The sequence below is a fragment of the Perca flavescens genome, chromosome 22 (assembly GCF_004354835.1).
Source record: "Perca flavescens isolate YP-PL-M2 chromosome 22, PFLA_1.0, whole genome shotgun sequence".
Taxonomy (NCBI): domain Eukaryota; kingdom Metazoa; phylum Chordata; class Actinopteri; order Perciformes; family Percidae; genus Perca; species Perca flavescens.
In genome coordinates, this window is record NC_041352.1 from 12,139,676 (window position 1) to 12,161,643 (window position 21,968).

A 21,968-nucleotide genomic window follows, 5' to 3' on the forward strand; every position below is an offset into this window, starting at 1 on the left:
ATTAGTAAGTGACTGACACGAGACATCCAGAAATTGAATTTCTCAAGAGGGAAGACAGACGGACACTCACACAAACACACACATGCATATACACAAGGCCATAAAGTCATGCTCTTTTCTCTGCACGAACAGGGTCCAAATGGATATACTAATGAGAGAGTAGTCAATTATGGGGCGTTCCACCCAGAAGCATGCTGGTGTTTGATAACTGTGGGGGGAAAAGAGCGTTCTGTGTTCCCTTTATTAGTTTTGTAATCTTCACTTCCTAACCAATTTTATAACTCTGCTGAATTGTTCCAAACTGGGTCACAGCATTTCTTAGCTCATTGCATCCTTGTCACCATTTTGCAAATGTCATGTTTTCTCCCACATTTATTTTATTGGTATGAATAAATAGCGTTGTCTTATCGTAGTTGACGGGCTTAAACTTTGCTTTTCCATTAGAATCTGCAGTGTTGCAAAACCTTTTTGACCTTTTAAAAATAAGTGTTATGATGCTGCTTACACTCCAGGTGTATTATTTAGTCTCTCTGAAATGTTTTACTTAGCTGTAGAAAAAAAATCTTTTTAACACTTGTACTGTGAGTTAATACTCACAGGATGCATTTTAGAAGCTTGTACATACTGTCACCTCTTTATCTTAAAGTGTGTGATGTATTAGACATATGCCTCTTACCACTTTAGTCAATGAGCAGCCTGTGCTGTCTGTACTGTAGACTGTAAAAATAGTGGATGTAGCATCAGTGACAGCACCCGTTGGTTTGTGGACGGTTTGAAGCCTGGAGTTTGGCAATTTGGCCATCGCCATCTTGGTTTTTTGATACCGGACATGACGATTTTAGACGAGAGGGTAACTGCGTGTCAATCACTGCTCATGCACATGCATTCATTCTCCCTTGTGGGGGCAGAGGCTTAGGAGACTGTTGGGGCTTTAGCAGAAAGGGGGGGGGGGGGACTGAGAAGTTGTCGATGTTCAAATTCTTTGGCTAAGTCCTGGATCTTCACAATCCTACCTACAGCACCTTTAAGGGAAATAGCTCAGGGAGAAATAGCAGCAGGTGTTTAATAGATAACCACAATTTCCTGGTGTGAATTTAGGAGAATCTACATATTGTTTTTTGCAACTGAATATGTTGTGGAGTTGCAGCCTCAGATTTTATATATATATATATATATATATATATATATATATATATATATATATATATATATATATATATATATATATATATATATATATATATATATATATATATATATATATATATATATATATATATATATATATATATATATATATATATATATATATATATATATATATATATATATATATATATATATATATATATATATATATATATATATATATTTTTTATGTCTAAGCATTTTGGCCAATTTCCAGCCTTCCTTTTCTGAAAGCAGGTAAATGTGTTAAATGTGTTGGAATGTGGAAACAAGTGTTCTGCGTCCTGCGAGCCAGCCGTGCCAGTCAGATCAGTCAGGTGCAGGTCGCAGAAAGCTGGTTCTGGTCTTCCAGTGTGTATCGTGAGAGAAGCTCTTTGGGCACAGCAGGGGGCTGTGATAGAGTGCCAGCAGGACTGCAGCGCATTATTGCTGCTGTTCCAGATCCTGAGGGGTTATGAGAGATATAGCTTTTGTTTATATACTACAAATTAAAACCACACAGCATCGTTGCTTTCAGGGAAAAAATAAAATGTGGTCAGACATTGTTAGCTTGAATTTAGGCTATGAGTGTGTGTGATAGCTTTAGGATGTACAGATGTATGACCACATCTATGCTTTGTTTGCCAAGTTCTTGTCTCTGTTTGACTCCACCTCATTAATCTTGGTCTGTGTCTTCCTCTGTTGTTCACCGTAGCTGCAACACAGCATTCTGAATGATACAATTGCTGGTCATGGCTTTAGAGCAACAATAAGGATAAACAGAGTGCTCTGGCCAAATTTAATATTCATTTAATAAGCAAATTAGTATACTACAATGTCTAGATGAACATATATACAGTGTTAATCAAAGTGGCACATGGGAGCTGCCCAGTGTAGCTGCTAATTTTGGGGATACAGGAGGCTGAAGTGGTTACTTCAATCAATCAATCAATCAATTAATTTATTTATTACTTGAAATAATATAAAAATACATTTTCAGTGAAATTAAATCAATCAATCAATCAATTAATTTATTTATTACTTGAAATAATATAAAAATACATTTTCAGTGAAAGTAAATGACAGTTCATTTAATGTATGCATTAAAAATAGTAATAATAAATATTTATGTGTATGATTGTGGGGGGGGGGGAGAGTTATAGGCAGTATCCTCATTTAAAATCTGGTGGCCTGAGGGTAGAAGCTCCTCCTGAGCCTCTCAGTGCTGACCTGATGTATCCGGTACCTTCTTCTCGACCTCAACAGAGAGAAAAAGCTGTTACCCGCGTGGTTTGGATCTTTAATGATTCTCCTAGCCTTTTTTCTTGCAGAGCCCGGTGTAAATATCCTCTAGGCAGGCTAGGGCACCTCCTATTGTATGTTCAGCCGAACTAACCACTCTTCACAGGGCCTTGCAATCTTGTTTGGTGTATTTGTTTGTTATGTTTTTTTTTTTTTTAAAAGAAGGTTAATTGCAGGCAGAGGTGAGAGATAACAGAGTTGTTTGTTTTAGTAGAAATTTAGATGCAGACAAACATTTTCACTGTCAATGTATGTATTGTATAGTTAAACTGGGAAAACTACCCGTCCGAATAACAGAGCAACCACCCGGTTAGCTCTCACTGCCTATAGCAAACATACATCCATCCAGCCATCCATCGTTCCATGCATTGCTCCGTTGGTTCTGCCAAAATGTCAGGAAGGCTGCATTTCCTTTGCATTCATATGCTATCCACAGCACACAAAGTGCTGCCAGCCTGCCAGCTGCAGTCTGCTCCATTTCCCATCTTCTCTCCCCCTTGCCATCTCTCCCTTTCTCCGTTCACTCTGTCTGTCTGCCTTCCCCTCCTCTGGAAAGACAGCAGACAGGTGTGGCAGGAGAAGAGACAGATGGCAAGGATGACAGGAGAAACTTTTGGGGGAGGAAATGAAAATCAGAAGATGTAAAGAAAATCCAGCACAAGCATGCACGCACACATGCACGTGCACGCGCACACACACACACACACACACACACACACACACACACACACACACACACACACACACAGTGCATATAACCTTTATAATAAGCCTTTTTCAAGCTTTGGCCTTGAGGCTAATAGGCATGCTGGAGAGTGAGACAGCTTATAACATCACGATGATGGAGGTGTCATTGAGCGACAGTGTTTTATGAGTGACCTGTGTGCTTTTGGCATAGATTGAATTCAAGGCTCATCTCATCTCCTATATCTGACAGTGCATGTACACTGTGATAATGCCTGTAGATGTACACACACATACATACTATATACAGTACACACATATACAGTATACAGCATGAGGACAGATTTGTACATTTACTGTAGAATACACACACGCCTACCATATATCCATGGACCTGCATTTGTGCAAATGATTTAGCATGCACACACTCACACACACCATATGCACTCAGTTTTGTCCTAACCTTGTCCTTATTTCAGTCAAGGCCCAGTGCTACCTCTGGACAGACCATTGACTCTTGTATCTCATAAAAGTACTGTATATAGTAATACCTATATGTCCTCTAGTCTATTGCGGCCTTAGCACCAGTATTAAGGCTAATGGGCCTTGTGGATAAGCTCTAAAACATGAGGACTGATGAAGGTTCATGACTTTAAAAAGTGATAATAACCAGGCACTGTCCCGGTCTGTTGTTCCTCGTCAAGGATGATATCGTTGTTAAGTCTGATGTCTACTTCTACAGAAGGTCATCTTTTCATTAAGCGTTTTAAATCGTGGATCAAAAGAATCCATCTTTTCTTGTTTATTGTTGTCTTCCCACACTCTTTCACTCCATTCTTGGAACACAAACTGCTGTGCATCTCTTTGTTTCTGTTCCCTCTCAAATTCTCTTCTGTATTCACTTCATTCATCTCCAACTCTCTGCCATTTGGAATAGTGAAAGAATCCATAATAAAGTTTTATTTTGTGCATCTTTTGCTGGATACAGGGTATTTCCTCCAGACGCTGTTCCCGCCCTCCCAGCGTTCCTTCCAGGGCTGCATGCAAGCGATCTTGGTGGACGACCAGCCAGCTGATTTGCATGCTGTGGAAAAGGGCACTATGGGAGCTTTTGAGAATGTCAGCCTAGACATGTGTGCAATCATAGACAGGTAAGAGTTATAATTCCACACATTCATTTATAAATGAAAACACACATTCTGTCATTGTGCGAAGAACTAAAACAATGTGTCCTAAGTGTCATAAATCAAATGGTTATATTGGAAGAGTCATATAAACGGAGTTCTTACCCAGAGATGTATGACTCAGGGCACTGGGTGTTGCGTGTGTAACTGCACAAGAAAATGTTTGTGTGGCTGTGTGCTTGTCATACTGATAAATGGATATAATTAATGTGGTGGGTTCACAGTGTAAGAGGATGTGTGTAAACAGTACATTTATTTCATTTTAAACTGAAAGAAAAGAATATGTTGCATCCTTGGAAAACACTGTATGATCTTAATCAAACATCAGAAGTGAGCTAGGCATTTCTCTATTTCATATAGTATAACAAAGCTGGAGATTCTGCACAGCACATCCCAATGTTTGCTCACTGGAAGCATTCATTACAACTTGTTGACATTCCAATTTATTTCCTTGTCATAGACTAGAGAAACACATCGGATCGGATTTTCCACATATGGAATCACCCATGCCTTTGGCTAAATTCTGATTCCTGTGTGCAAAACATTTAAACATTGTGGGCTGGTATAACCTTCAGGGATTAAACCTTGTCCTATTTTAAATAAGAGTTCAGTGTTTTTCAGACATGCAATGGACATAAAGCATGGGTCACACGCTTAAGGTAAATGTGACTAGGAAGCTACATTTAGGAGTTGACCTTGCACTGACCTCTGCATTTTCACAGAACTGAGCAATTTGTTTACAGGTTAGGTTTGTCAATAACACTTACCTTCATCAATATTCCTGCCCAGAGAAGTAGACACCAACTGCCACTGCTTGATTTGGATCAATTTTGCCCTCTCTTCAAGAGAGGTCTGGCTTGCAGGGATACTTACGTTTGGATCATAGCTTAGACCATGTTCACACTAATACACATTTAAAACTGCATATGTGCATTTCAGGTCATTTTCAAAAAGGTTCACAGTCCATACTGAAACAGCAAAACAATTATTTTCAAGTTCAATTTTGCCATCTCTGTCTCCATTTGATCTCTTGTTTAGTTATTTGTCTATATGGCTGGAGTCACAATAGAGATGTCTATTCGACAGGCTTTGTTGTCAGATAACTTTGTTATTATAGATCGAAGGTATAAGTGCTACCTGATAACCAATTTGAGCAGATACAGTACTGCAGCTGTTAATTGTAAGATCTGGATAACCGCATGAAGACCTTTTGGTCAAATTACTAGTCTATGCACATTAAGTCATCTGACATTGTATAGTACTGTAGATGAAAATGAAAGTGAGTGACAACAAAAGCTGTGATATCCCAGTCCATACTACAGTGTGAAACTTTACTTTTTAAAAAACCTTGGTTTTCACATGTGGTTTAATTATAGAAACAATCTATTTTCTGTATTATTTTGGCCTACAGAAGGCGCATACATTTTGATGAAGCCCTCACTTTTGGATAAGTTTTCATGCCTGTGCCTGTGGACTATGGACTTGCTCTCAGCCTTCTCTTATCATTTGTTTTGCCTTGCAGTGTGAGCTAATGTGGTATGAAATCATTATTATTATTGCAGATTGTGGTGCATTAGTGCTGCTGATAGTTGCTAGCAGCAGGATGACTGTGGTCAGATTTTTAGAACAAACTCTTGTGATGTCCTAAGATGTCCACAACAGTTTCCTACCCTTGCTTTTCCCCATCTCTATTACTTCAAATGTTGTGAATCAGCCCCACAGTACTTGAGGTGGGCCCTGTCCTGCCATGGAAGATAAATGGGTGCAGTGTTACCATCTAACTAATCAGAATGTCTTTGAAGGCAGTTCAATAGCTCTGTCTGACCTCCTTTTGATCAATGTCGTTCCGCTGTGGGATTCGGTGTAGGCTGAGATGGTAGAAGAAACAAAACGTGCACATATGTCTGCACAGACACACACTAATGCTGACACACATGGGGGCCAGGCATGCAAATTCCCATATTGCATAATGCCACTGTCATTCTGTGAGGATACAGCAACAACACCCACATAAAAGCATAAACACACTCTAGAGGTGCTCCATTATCTTCGTAGATCTTGCTTTTTTCTCATACAAAGCCCAAAATACATATGTAGTCAGTATACTTCATTGCTCACAGCTTGACGAGCATAATATCTTTTGTGATTGTCTGTGCTCCTTAATCGCAGCCCATTGTGAAGGCACAATGCCATTTTAACTGCACTTGTTAACTTGCTAAAGCTATGAAACATGTGGCATACTTGGATCACTGCTATATGATAATTTTTCTGCATCAGTCAACACAGAACCAAGATGTATGATTATTTTCCAAATGTCATTATTCTATTATTCTATTTTCTGCAGCAGTATGTATCTCCCTCATTCTATACATATAGACAATACTTAAGAAAACACCAGCCCTTTATTGCTTTTCAAAGGCTTGTAACCTTTGTTGTACTTCCTTACTTTTGTAGAGAGTAAGAAAGTACAAACGTAGGTTAATGTGGGTTGACAGCTTACAACACACTTTATTTACACGTGGAAAAAAAAAACGTAAGTGCATATGAGTGCTAATATACAGAGATACTATTTACAATTAAGGTGTTTTCACACCACTGCACGGTAACTCACTGCCTCCAGTCATTTCAATTAGGGAAGGCGGCAGAGGGGAAGCAGTTTCCATTATGGCGGTAGGGGTATGAAGTGGTTTACTCCCACGTGAATGTGCACAGGTTACGCTCTGCTACGCAGAGTCACCATGCTGAATTTCTGTCAGTAACTGCCTAGCTTTGGCCAGCTGCTTTTAAAAACGCTTTGCTTTTTTGGGGAACGCTCTTGCAGGTAGACAGTTGTCAGGGCGGTTGTGTGCAAGTAGCTTTCTAGACGCTCCACTGTCGGTGAACTCACAAGCCCACTGTTGTATGTCAGCTTCGTAGTTACTGGAACTTTGACAACGGTGATCGTCTTGTTCCTCCAACTGCCCAACTCCCTACATGACTAAAGAAGAACTCTGCATTTTAACGGACCCCTGCAGCTCTTATGAGTCAGTGTTTGTTTTTCATCCAGCTGCTTTCGTCTTAACATCCCTTTTCATAATCATCACTCATTCAAATAATCAGACTCAGATATTGTAATCACATAACTTGTGCGTAAGTACATGTGTGCAAGTTTGTGTTTGGAAACCCCACCTCTAAGACCACAGTGCCTCGGGATCTCTATCCCCAGGCCTACAGGCAGATCAAACTGCAGAAAAAACAGTGATGTCTTAACGATATATGCTTAATGCTGTATGATGTTGATAACACTGTTTACTTGCATTACACTCCTAATTCCATCCTTTTTTTAAATCAGGATACTGAATTGTGACAATACAATTCTTTCTCCTCTTTTGTTTAACAAACCCAAACTTGTGCATTCCAACCATTATCTACATGGACAATTAGCAGGATGAACCCCAATTATGTCACCTTCTGCGTTCCATGATCACTTAAATTGTTTCAATATTGGCAGACAAGCAATTTATTTGTTTTCTTTGACATATTTTATGTGTTTCTGTTGTCACACAATATGGAGTATAAAATTGTGATTTCTTGCAGCTCATAATTGCTTCCTGTTAACCAAAGTGACCAGTAATTCCTGTGCTGCACTGACACGTTCACTCAAAGGCTTTAATGATCAGTAAAAGTGTAGGCAGTCATTGACATTCAAAATGAGCAATCACATCTCATCCATGTGTCACATTTTTTCTCTTCCACACTTTTTAACTCAACAGCGACGTTTCACATTTATCCACTCTGAAAACATTGTTTGATGTCGAAATTAAAAAAAAGTCTTTCTTAACACAAATAAAAGGCCAAAACAGAGAGAAAAATATATGCATTCACAGTGAGTGAGCAACCAGCTGGCTACTTATCCATGTCATAATAGCTGAAAGTGGCAGGGGAGTTATATTGAATCAATTGACACTCATCATTGGGTATAATAAAAACACTTCTCATATCTGTATAAGGTTAAATAAACGTGTAATAATTCACACTGGCTGTACTGTATCCTACAGTATCATTGTTTTAAACAAAATTCAGGAATATTAGGATACTCTGATCCATTCGGTGCCACAGAGGGAGACACAGGAGTATTCTGTAGGTTTCACCCAATACGATCCTCAATACCACATGCATGTTTTGCGTTAACCAGTCAATATACAGTATTTAACATACAGTAATTGACCCATTAGACACACTGATGGTCAAAGGTATTTATTTTTTAAATTTCTAAATGTCTCACATATATGACAAATGTTTAGCAGACATATAATAGTTTCCCTTCTTTAAAAGGCATTGCTTGTCATGCAAATGTTTAAAAGTACTCTTCCTCATTCTTTCTCCAGATGTATGCCTAATCACTGTGAACACGGCGGCCGGTGTAAACAGACGTGGGACGGTTTCAGCTGTACATGTGACGGAACAGGATACACTGGAGCCACCTGCCACACTTGTAAGTATGTGAGTGTGTGTGTGTGTTTGTGTATGCAGTTGTGTGTTATTGTCCATCTGTTTTTTCCCCTCTCACTTGAATGGCACTGTGTTCTGTTCCATGTGTGTTTGTGTGATTTGGCCTTCCTCTGTTCGTTTGCCTTTGAGTGATTATGCTGTTTCTTCTTCCAAAGCCACAATCCTTAGCAGAGGGACAGATGAACTTTTGAAGTGTTCAGAGGCCAGGCTTTTCTGACTGCTTTATGTGTTTTGTTCTGGTCTGAGAAGAGGCAACTTGACCAAAAGCACCAGCACACAAAGAGAACAGAGTCCGAAAGAGAGAAAAGGCCAAAGAGGTTTTTTTTTTTTTTTAAAGGCTTACAAATCTGAGAATGCCATCCCACCTCCCATGTGCCTCAAATATTGTTCTCTTTTAAGAGAGGATGAGAGGGAAAAGGTTTGGCAATATTGTGTATGGTCAACATAAAACAACAGATTTAAAATAAAGGAATTGTAAGGAAATTAGAGTTTGAAAAGAGTGAAAACAACTTTTGTTTTATCTGCTTCATATCACTGCAAATGGGTTTAGACAGTCTTTTTGACAAAACAACTAATTTGAAGACATCACCTTTCGCTCTGGGAAATTGCGAATGCCATTTCTTTATTATTTGCAGACAGGTCCTAGCCTCAACGTTTAATGAATTAGTCAAAAAATAATCAACAGATAAGTCAATAATGAAAGTAATTGTTGGTTGCACCGGTAGGTTAATACACATTGTCCACTGATGCTAACAGATCAAAATGTTGTGGCATCTTCAAAATAATGGGCTTTGGTTGGTTTCCCAGTTATAGGCTATGAGCTACTGATATCCTCCCTGATAGTACATCACTTTGGAATTAGGTTCATGTCCATCCGTTCTAGTGAAGGTTACAGTGAAGCGTAGGTGTAATAAGGTGTTTTTATAAGGTGCACTGCTTTTATCTAGGTATTTTATGCATTTTACTCTGAAAATAAATTGGCCAAACTTTTTTTTAAATTTCTCTCGAGCAATGTCTCTTACTATCTTTGTTGGCCTTTGACTCTTTTTGAATCTTGTTTGCTGTGTCCCACCACTGTGAAACAAACCTGTGAGAAGTGCTGGTTATTCAGCTTCCACTATGTTACATCCTTTGACCAAAGGCTCTAAACCAGAAGTAGTGCCTCAACAACCGACCCGGGAAGCGCGCGAAAGTGGGACCCAAAGTTGTAACGTAGTTGCAAATATCCCATTAATATTAATAGAGTTAAAGGGACAAAACTGGTCTACGTTGACTATAGCGCCCTCCTAATGGCCAATCTTCTCCAAATTTGGTACAGAGCCTCAGAGCGCCATGCCAAACAAGCGTTAGAAGTTGCATGTTGATAGCAATTACTACGGTACAGGAATTGCAATTGCAAATGTCCCATTTGCATGCATTGAGTTATTGGCCAAAACACATAAACGTTGATTATAGTGCCCCCTAAAGGCTGAAATTCACCAGTTTTGCTCTGATACCTATTAATTTGGCCAAGATATGCTAAAGTTTGTGTTTTGTGGCTAGCTACGAAAATTAGTTTGGTTGTAAATTGTGCATAGTTTAACATAGCAAAATTCTTTTAATAACTTTTGGCCAAGTCCATCTGGAGATGCTACGTACCGGGTTTCGTGCAGATTGGTTACACGGCCTTGGAGGAGTTTGTTTTGCACATTGCGTGATATTGTAATGTGGGAGTTATAGGCAAAAACACGTTAACGTCATTATAGCACCACTTAGTGGTCCATATGTGTAATTTTTGGTATGTGAGGTCCATAAACCATTGTACATCTACCATACCTACAAACTAGTTGCTTTTCAGCGAAAATCGCCGTTTTGAATCGGAAAATGTCATCCAGGCATTCAGGCGTCCATTAGAGGCACTGAAAGATCGCTGCATGGGACGGTAGTTAACACTACACTTAGCAGCAGGTAACGTTAGCCTACCGTTAGCTAGCAGCTGGAGTGGGGGAATGTGTCACCTTTTTCAGCCCTTCTGAGTTTGCAGGTATGATCTACGCTGTAAATTTGAAGTTGCTCACATTAGTGTAAGTAGTGAATCCAAACCCTGGTCTCATAGGCCACGCCCACTTTGACAAATCAGTACCCCAGTGTAGGCGTGGCCTCAGGAGTGGCCCTAGATAATACCCTCAAAATTCCGTAAAAATCGGATGAGCTATTCATGAGATATAAACTTTTTCTACTTGTAGCGCCCCCTAGTGGCCAATCTTCATAACACTCAGAGGGTCATGGCAAACAAGAATCTAAAGTTTTGCGTTGATAGCATTCATTTTGGCCGAGATATGGCAAAGTTCGTGTTTTCGTAGCTAGCTACACAAATTTGTTTGTGCGTAATTTGCGCAATTTTTATCCGAGGGAACGCGTGGATATGTGTATTTTTAATTTGCGATGTACAGTTTGAGTTATGAGGCCAAATGCGGTTTTTTTCTGCTATAGCACCACCTAGTGATGGAAGTGGCTGAATTCTCTTTTCTGAGGTCCATGCAGGGATCCAGACCAGTCCTGAAAATGGCACCATGTACGGTTTAGGCTGTAGAATCAGTTTTAGGCGGAGAAGAATAATAATAAGAAACCTTAGGAAAACAATAGGGTTCCACAGCTCCGCTGGATCTCTGAACCGCGTTGCATTGCAAATGCGGTTCCCAGTCCCCTCGGGCTTGGACCCCTAAAAAGAGCAATAAGGAAGTAGCTGAAGCGGAAGTAGAAGAGGATGTACTGAGAAAAGAGAAAAGGACAAAAGAAAAGAGAGTAGAGAATGGTAATAACGAGCTAGGACTAAGCAAACTAAGGGAAAGAAAATAGATAGAGATTTGTTTTTTGTTTTAAACTCAGTTTTAAGCCTGTGAACAATCAAGGAAGTTTCACTCTGAGTCACACTTTCACATTTCTCTTTGAAGTGCAATTCTTCCTCCCTTCCTCCTCTGTCTGTTTGTCTGTGTGTAGATCAGTGCAAACACAACATCAATATGTTGTCAGATGGATTGCTAGAGTGTGTGGGACAAAACACCACTTCTTGACAGGCACTGAATAGAGACTGGCAACCACATGAAATTGCCTTTCGGAAGGAGGGAAAAAAGAAAACAACTATGGACATTGATGTGCTATTTCAGATCCATCCCAAAATTCTACAGCTTTTATGAAATATATATTAAGGTTTGGATTTGCAGGCTATCTTTGGGGAAGTGTATCACCTTTAGTGTCAAACTGTGGGCAGCATATGGTAGTAGTTTATAATTAATTGCGCTAACCCTAACCCTAACCGAAGATTGCGGAAAATAGCTTTGAGTGGGTTAGTGTATTGACCTCCACTCCAGTGTCCCCTCAGGACAGAAAATGAGACCTGCCATGCAAATCTCTCTTTAAAACACTTTTGTGTTTACCAGAGGATCAGCCCCTCTGATTTTAGATTAAAACATGGCCTTACCACTGCCACCACCCTCAGGCCAACCTTTACTGTACATGTTTTACTCCACTTATTGTAAACATGGTTGAATAGCAAGTTGTCACTGCAATTTCCATCCACCCAACAGCAGTGCTGTTTGAAATCATTCTAATAAAAGATCAACATATATTTTAACATGTCACAATATAAAATAAGCAAACTGAAAGTTATTTTTTAAATTTGCGCAGTTTGCTCAGAATCATCCGACCTTTAACCCTGTAAACAATATAATAAAAGCTGTGTCCAACATTTGATTTGATTTATTATGTTTTGGTCTGATATGTGATGTTGCGTAACAACCTCTGTGGCTATGAATTATTTAGTCTTGTTTCCTCCTCCTCTAACTGCTCATTTGTCCCCTTATTTCTCTTTGCCCCTGCCCCACCCACAGCTATCTATGAGCCATCATGTGAAGCTTATAAGCATCTGGGCAGGTCCTCTGACACCTACTGGATCGACCCTGACGGCAGCGGACCCCTTGGCCCCTTCAAAGTCAATTGCAACATGACAGGTGTGTGTGGGAGAGCCACCTGAAATCACTGATCTGTGTCTGTGTGTGTGCTTTCATCTGCGCTGCATCTACTCTGTGTGTGTGTGTGTGTGTGTGTGTGTGTGTGTGTGTGTGTGTGTGTGTGTGTGTGTTTGTGTGTGTGTGTCTGTCTGTCTAGCCCCCAGTGACCTGTGAGGGAAGAAAACTCTCCATCCGTCCTCATTCTTAACCCCAGACAGCAGCACTCTTAACCTGCTATACCTGGGGTTTCCATGGTGATGCGGTCACAGCTACTGACATTTAACTCTGAAAAGCAGCCACCATGACACACACAGATACACGTACAGTACACACACACACTACAAGCACATTTGAAACGGACCTGTTATGAAAACCGCAAACGTAAGAGTGCTCCAACGGTCTGAGTAACACTTCTGTCACTCACTCACACACACACACACACACACACACACACACACACACACACACACCAACACATGCACACACACACACACAGAGTGGAATAAGTAAATAGTCTGGAACAGCAGAGCACGCAGGCAGAGCAAAGGCGAGACTTTTAATGAAATGTCACTGCACTCCGCTGGCTAGCCCCTTAGTCACGCTGAATAGCACACTCTCACATACCTCAGAAATGTTAAAAGTTTCTCTTTCTCCCACACATACACACACCTTAGAGACATGAAATACTCACACACATTCCCTGACTGACAGTGAATGAACAGCGAGATGTCAGAGTGACTGGCTCATGCTTTAACAGCACAGAAGTGCCTATTAAACCCTGCAGTCTCATAGCTGTAACTTAGATTACACAGAAAGAACTTCACTGCTATGACTGTGTGTGTGTGTGTGTGTGTGTGTGTGTGTGTGTGTGTGTGTGTGTGTGTGTGTGTGTGTGTGTGTGTGTGTGTGTGCGCGCGCGCGCATGCATGTGTGTTACTATATCTTTGTTTGTATACATGTGTGTAATCTGTGTATACTTACTTAAACAAATACTTTACTACAACTAACTTATTCTTGCAGTTGAAGAATGGTTGTTAACACGCTCTGGGTTCAAATCCAGGCCTTTCTGTGTGGAGTTTGCATGTTCTCCCCGTGTCTGCATGGGTTTTCTCCGGGTTCTCCGGTTTCCCCCACCACTAAAAATATGTTCCCCTCCCCCTCCCTAACTAGCTGATGTGTGGTGAGCGCTCTGGCGTCTGGCGTTGTATAGCTGCCGTGCTACACATTAGTGGTGTTAGAGAGCAGTCCCCACCCCCCCTCCCCCAAATGCGCTTTGAGTGTCTATGATAAAGCGCTATATAAATGTAATAAATAATAATAACATGTTTGTGTGTGTAGAGGACAAAGTGTGGACAACAGTAATGAACAACCTGCCACCCAAAACTGTCGTGACTGGCTCCAGTAGAGAGAGACGCACCGTCTTACAGGTTAACTACAGTGCCTCTATGGAACAGGTAACATACACACACACACACACACATACACACACACACTAGCATACATTATGTATGTCTTGTGTTGCAACGTTTGAGTTTAGATTTTCTAAAATCCAATACAAAAACTGTTATCGCGTTAATTCATTAATTAATTAACGCCGACAATTATTTTATCGCACATTAACGCCATTTTTATTATTTCTTTTATTATTGTAAAATCCTCTTGCTCACAGGCTTTTATTTTGTAAAAGTCTGTGCATGGCCATTTTCATTTTAAAGTTCTTCCAGACGGCGCAGTTGACAGAACCAAACAGTGGCACAAGGCTTCGGAAGACTACGTTAGATGCAGCTTGTGGGAAAATTATAGATAAACAAAGACAAGAGAAGCTAACAAATGCCATAGCGAAGTGGATCGCTACAGACTGCAGGCCGATCAGTGTTGTGGAGGACGTCAGTCTGAGAAACCTTCTGAGAATTGCAACAAATGACGGCAGGTATGAGATTTTACAAGACGCACTATCACAAGAAGAATACACAAGTTGTATGAAAAGGAGAGGACTGCAAAAGTAACACCTTTACAACGTGTTACTCTCACTGGGGACTACTGGACATCACTGGGTAACCATGATTACCTCGGAGTTACAGTGCATTATATTGATGAACAGTGGGTGCTGCATTCACATGCTCTGACTGTAATGAAAACAGAGGAGAGACATTATGCTGAAATGTTTGTGCTTCACCTCACTCTAACAGGGACATTTGGTACTGAACATAGACTGGTTATGTTGCTCCCTGATGAAAGAAAAAAGAATTCTGCTGTTATCTCAGAAATTGCCTGTTTTAATGTTATGATTGTGGCTCAGGATTTTGTGGGCACTTTTATTTTATATATAACAAACAGGATAACATGAATGCCCTGGCAGTGGCAATAAGCTTTAATTTTGTATTTGCTTTGATTGCATTGTTTAAGTTGAGATTTACACTAAATATTTTATTTAACTGCTACTGTATAAACAAAATGCTGATGTTAAGTGTTTGCAGAACAAATGTTATGGCACTTTTGTTCATATGGCAGAACATTTAAAATAAAATTGCGCTATACACTACTTTTGAATTCATTATTGGATTTTGTGTATAACCATCCATCCATCCATCCATCCATCTTCGTCCGCTTATCCGGTATCAGGTCGCGGGGGGAGCAGCTCCAGCAGGGGACCCCAAACTTCCCTTTCCCGAGCAACATTAACAAGCTCCGACTGGGGGATCCCGAGGCGTTCCCAGGCCAGGTTGGAGATATAATCCCTCCACCTAGTCCTGGGTCTTCCCCGAGGCCTCCTCCCAGCTGGACGTGCCTGGAACACCTCCCTAGGGAGGCGCCCAGGGGACATCCTTACCAGATGCCCAAACCACCTCAACTGGCTCCTTTCGACGCGAAGGAGCAGCAGCTCTACTCCGAGCTCCTCACGGATGACTGAGCTTCTCACCCTATCTCTAAGGGAGACGCCAGCCACCCTCCTGAGGAAACTGAGGTGCTGATCCTCATCCCAACTGCTTCACACTCGGCTGCAAACCAATCTAGTGAGTGCTGAAGGTCACAGGCCGATGATGCCATCAGGACCACATCATCTGCAAAGAGCAGCGATTAGATCCCCAGCCCACCGAACTGCAACCCCTCTCCACCCCGACTACGCCTTGATATCCTGTCCATAAATGTTACAAACAGGATTGGTGACAAAGCGCAGCCCTGGCGGAGGCCAACCCTCACCTGAAACGAGTCCGACTTACTGCCGAGAACCCGGACACAGCTCTCACTTTGGTCGTACAGAGATTGGATGGCCCTGAGCAGAGACCCCCTCACCCCATACTCCCGCAGCACCTCCCACAGTATCTCCAGGGGGACCCGGTCATATGCCTTTTCCAGATCCACAAAACACATGTAGACCGGTTGGGCATACTCCCAGGCTCCCTCCAGGATCCTTGCGAGAGTAAAGATCTGGTCCGTTGTTCCACGACCAGGACGGAATCCGCATTGTTCCTCCTCAACCCGAGGTTCGACTATCGGCCAAACTCTCCTTTCCAGCACCTTGGAGTAGACTTTACCAGGGAGGCTGAGAAGTGTGATACCCCTGTAATTGGCACACACCCTCTGGTCCCCCTTTTTAAAAAGGGGAACCACCACCCCGGTCTGCCACTCCTTTGGCACCGTCCCAGACTTCCACGCAATGTTGAAGAGGCGTGTCAACCAGGACAGCCCCTCCACACCCAGAGCCTTGAGCATCGGATCTCATCAATCCCTGGGGCTTTGCCACCGTGGAATTGTTTGACTACATCAGTGACCTCCGCCTGGGAAATTGACAATGATCCCCCATCATCCTCCAGCTCTGCCTCTAACATAGAGGGCGTATTAGTCGGATTCAGGAGTTCCTCAAAGTGCTCCTTCCACCGCCCTATTACCTCCTCAGTTGAGGTCAACAGTGTCCCATCCTTACTGTACACAGCTTGGATGGTTCCCCGCTTCCTCCTCCTGAGGTGGCGAACATTTTTCCAGAAGCACCTTGGTGCCGACCGAAAGTCCTTCTCCATGTCTTCTCCAAACTTCTCCCACACCCGCTGCTTTGCCTCTTTCACGGCAGAGGCTGCAGCCCTTCGGTACCCTGCAACCGCCTCCAGAGTCCTCTGGGATAACATATCCCGGAAAGACTCCTTCTTCAGTCGGACGGCTTCCCTGACCACCGTTGTCCACCACGGTGTTCGTGGGTTACCGCCCCTTGAGGCACCTAAGACCCTAAGACCACAGCTCCTTGCCGCAGCTTCAGCAAGGGAAACTTTGAACATTGTCCACTCGGGTTCAATGCCCCCAGCCTCCACAGGGATGCACGAAAAGCTCCGCCGGAGGTGTGAGTTGAAAGTCTGTCGGACAGGGGCCTCCTCCAGACGTTCCCAATTTACCCGCACTACCTTTGCTTACCAGGTCTGTCCATAGTCTTCCCCCACCCCCTGACCCAACTCACCACCAGATGGTGATCAGTTGACAGCTCCGCCCCTCTCTTCACCCGAGTGTCCAAAACACACGGCCTCAGATCAGATGAAACGATTATAAAATCGATCATTGACCTTTGGCCTAGGGTGCTCTGTTACCAAGTACACTTATGAGCATCCCTATGTTCAAACATGGTGTTTGTTATAGACAATCCATGACTAGCACAGCAGTCCAACAACAAACAACCACTCTGGTTTAGATCAGGGAGGCCGTTCCTCCCAATCACGCCTCTCCATGTGTCTCCATCATTGCCCACATGCGCGTTGAAGTCCCCCAGCAGAACAATGGAGTCCCCCACTGGAGCCCCATGCAGGACTCCAGTCAAGGTCTCCAAGAAGGCCGAATACTCCAAACTCTTGTTTGGTGCATATGCACAAACAACAGTCAGAGTTTCCCCCCCCCACAACCCGCAGGCGTAGGGTGGTGACCCTCTCGTCCACCAGGGTAAACTCCAACGTAGCGGTGCTCAGCCGGGGGCTTGTGAGTATCCCCACACCCGCCCGGCGCCTCACACCCTGGGCAACTCCGGAGAAGAAAAGAGTCCAACCCCTATCCAGGAGTATGGTTCCAGAACCGAGACTATGCGTAGAGGTAAGCCCCACCAGATCTAACCGGTAGCGCTCCACCTCCCGCACCAGTTCCGGCTCCTTCCCCCACAGAGAGGTGACGTTCCACGTCCCCAGAGCCAGCGTCTGCTGCCCGGGTCTGGTCCGTCGAGGCCCCTGACCTTCAGTGCCACCCGTGTGACAACGCACCCGACCCCAGCGGTTCCTCCCACAGGTGGTGGGCCCATGGGCTGGAGAGATGGGAGCCACGTAGCTTTTTCGGGCTGTGTATAACAATGCAATTAATTGCGATTAATCAGGGAAATCATGCAATTAATCGGAAATTAAGACTTTTAATTGTTGCCCAGCCCTAGTTTTTATGTATGTCAAATTGTAGCCATCAGGCTCATATTTTCATACGAAGAGACTCCATATCTACATCCATAAAATACAATCAACACAGTATATATATACACATATACACGTATATAATGATATCCCAGACTTAGACAGGTCTAACATAGAGTATGTTCGTGTTCTCCACTGTCCTCAACAAGACCAGTTTTCAACACGGTTGTTGGTTGAATTGTGTAGCCATTTTCCCTGTCACTTCTCTCAAAACTCCTAAGTTTGGTCTGGGTTCTGTTCTGGGCCTCACCAAAACCTCACCATGTCTTAGCTCCATCTTTACCGTATCTTTTGTAAATGTGTGGTAATCAAACAAAATCAGTTTCTGTGTGTGTGTGTGTGTGTGTGTTTGTGTGTGTGTGTGTGTGTGTGTGTGTGTGTGTGTGTGTGTGTGGTGAATATGCTTTGTCAGTCACTCATCACAACCTCAGTCTGTACTTCCCAAAAACTAGATATAGATAAAATAAACAGAGTACAAGAAGTAGATCTTAATTCCAAACTCCACTTATTAAGTCATCAGTGTTGGTTAGTTGAAGCTTTACAGCTAACAATTCAACTTTTTTGGTCTGCCAATGTATTGGTAACAACTGAGCTCACAGAGTGCTCTTGAGAATCTAGTGAAACTCGATTGCCATTTTTCCATAGTTTTTAAATCATGTAAACTGAGCAAGAGTGGGCAACTGGTTGGATTGAGGTTTTCTATTATATCATTAACCTGAGCAAGATAATCAAGTGTAGAAATCAGATGGATTTGCGATATATTCTGAAATTTATGCTTGTTATTGTTAATATTAGTAATTACCCCTCTTTCTATAGTCTTGGGCACCGAGAGTTAAGTGATTCATTTCTCCCTATATCTTGTGACGGCCATAAATACACAGAATAAACATATGTAACCATGGTAACAATTATGCTGTCACTGTTTTGACAAACCAACACCATCAGCAGCGTCATATTCAGTCCTACGTCATTCAAAAGCACAACGGTAATCTAACATAACGAGCACTTCGCCTCATCTCTCTTCCAATTGTCTACTGTTCTTTGCTACATACAACTCACACTCCCTGAATCTGCTCTCCCACACCATACCTTGTTCTTTCTTTCCGGTGAGTGGTTCTACAAGTCACATAAAGACACAAGCCAGCTTTTTCAAGTTATGTTCCCTGATAGCCAGTTGTCACTCTCAGTCAGAGGCAAACTGTGAGTGAATTTTGCAGGTTTCAGTGCTCCAATGAGGAGGGACAGCAGATTTTTCAACCTGCAGTGTGTACAAGACCAGTAGCATATCAGTCTTGTAATTATGTTCCCTCTTAATTTGTATGCGTCACTTTTTTCAGTTTCTATAAATCACAGGAAGCTACAGTAAATTAAAACAACATTACAGTGCACTTTGTTTCATTTTGCTCAATAATTAGTTTTTACATGGAATTGTCCTGTCTGGCTGAATGAGATCAAATGAAGACATATCCGTGCTTGTGTTTCCAGGTGACAGCCATCACCACCAGTGCAGAATACTGTGAGCAGCGAATCGCCTACAGCTGTCGCATGTCCAGACTGCTCAACACTCCAGGTAAGAGCTGAGAAAGGCATCTTTATTCACCACTGACTCACACACAGTACACAGCACTGAGACAGGCAGGATGTTCTTTTTGTCACATAGTCAGAATTTGATGAGGAATTTTAACAACGACATGCTCTTCTGTGTGGGGGTACTACGGAGGGGAGACAAATTAAAAGTGGTTTGTATGGTTATGGAAAACCTTGAAAAGTCAGTGAATTTGAAATGAGCTATTTCCTGGCCTGGAAAAGTTTTGAGAAAATAATTAAACCCAAAACGTTTTGGAAAAGTTATGAAAATAATTTACACGAATAACTACAGTATATGTGGTTCAATTGAGATTGGTTGAGATAATCCCTATATTGTTTTAATTGGGTAATGTTTTAAGTTAAAGCAGAAACACTCCCTCACTGTTACATTACACATGTTGTCTGCGTGAGGTAACGCCCTTTCTCCACAGACCTGAGTTGCAGCTTGAGAAATACATTTGCACTCAGGGAAGTACACATTTAATAATGTTTGGCTTCTCATGGACAAGTGTACAGCATGGCTTGAAAGAGGATGTGTAAAATGTTGTCTGTGAAGAAAACAATTTCACAGTTTAAACATGAGTGAGGCAGCAGTAGCTAGCCATGCTAAAGGGCCGCAGCCCCAGGCTGCTGCACACAATCAGCTCTCACTCTTAAATTTTCACCCCGCCTACCAGCTTTTCTTTCATCTGCTACCAAACCAAGGGCCATTTTGGGTGCTTTAGCAAACACAAAGCCTTAACTGCAGATGTACTGTGGGCATTTGAGATGGCTAATTCACACTATCCCTACAAGATGTGTAAAGAAACATGCCAGCTTTTTCCAGTCATCTTCCCCGACAGCCAGATAGCAGCCAGATTTGCATGTGGTGAACACAAGTTCATATATATGTACATTTGGATTGGCTCCTTACTTTAACAAACTGACTTTTTCCAAATATCAAAGCAAGGAGCGTACATCAATATTATTTGATGAAAGTCTAAACCACTACTTACAGGCTGAACACATAGAAATGCATGTCAGGCTATGGGGGCGACGCCAGGGTGAAGACTAAATACATTGACTCAGAGTTTATGGGCCATTCATCAGCTCTGGATATCACTGAGAAAATGAAGCTGCTCTTTGAAATCAGAATGATGAATGTGGTCCGAATCTCAATGGACAGGCTGAATGTAAATTGGAAAGTGTGATTTGTGATGATCCTCAGAGAGTTAAGGGAGTTTTTGCAACTCAGATGCTCTTCAGGTTAACTTTAGGGAATTTGACCTCAAAAGAGGTCAAGTTTATGTAAGAAAAAAACATCATTTTTCAGAATGTGGGATATGGTGAAGATTCTACTTGTCGTCTCTCATTTTCAGGCCAGTTTTGAGAGAGCATTTTCCATCAACAAAGAATAGACTGTGGAGAATCAGAAGTTTCTGCTGAACTGAAAAATAAAAAATCTCTGCTGGAGATTAAAAAGCAGATTGTTGAGAAGCTTGCGGAAATGAACATGTAAACTGTGTTGGGTTTGTTTTTGGCAAAGAAAAAACAGGAAAGGCTCTCTTCTATTCATGCTCTTTTAGGTAAATGGTAAAAAGGAGGGATAGTTGGTTTAAAATCCCCCAAGTTCCTACCTGACACTGCTGATATGTGTCAGTGTTACTGCATACTCATCTCTTTGTCACTTATTTTTCAATCATTATTGCCTACCACTCATTTATCTTATTCTAGGCTACACAATAAAGTTCCAGGGTTTCAACGTGTACGTTTGACATTTTGCTTTCATCCTGTCTTCACGTAGCAATACAGATAATAGGATAGTACTAACATGGACCAATGGAAATGAATTGGGGCCTGGCTGGGCTCATTCTGACTAACCTACCTTGGATTACATTCATTTGCATTAGATTAGTTTGACTGCAATGTGCTGGAGCAAGGCCTTGCAGGTGTTTCTGTCAGTTTGGCTTGAATTAGTTTGGCTGGCTAGTGAAATTGTTGAATTGTGTCAGTTTTGGCTTGGATTAGATATGTTTGATTTGTGTTATGGTTGGGTTTAGTGGACTTGTGTTTTGAATAGTTTTTATGCAGTAGAGAAGAGTAGAGAGGAGGGCTTGCAGCTATGATTTACTCTTGTTTGTGTCAAAGCTTGATAT

At 41.9% G+C, this 21,968-nt stretch overlaps 1 protein-coding gene across 1 annotated transcript in view; it reads left to right on the plus strand.

Moving 5' to 3' along the window:
- The window catches only part of LOC114549596 (contactin-associated protein-like 2), a 59,111-nt gene extending 37,909 nt beyond the window's left edge, over positions 1-21,202 (plus strand). The window contains exons 7-12 of the mRNA XM_028569975.1: positions 4,142-4,304; positions 8,705-8,811; positions 12,698-12,817; positions 14,156-14,271; positions 19,732-19,816; positions 21,192-21,202. Coding sequence (XP_028425776.1) covers positions 4,142-4,304; positions 8,705-8,811; positions 12,698-12,817; positions 14,156-14,271; positions 19,732-19,816; positions 21,192-21,202 — 602 coding nt within the window. The remainder of the gene's footprint in view (positions 1-4,141; positions 4,305-8,704; positions 8,812-12,697; positions 12,818-14,155; positions 14,272-19,731; positions 19,817-21,191) is intronic.
- Positions 21,203-21,968: the final 766 nt, after the last annotated feature.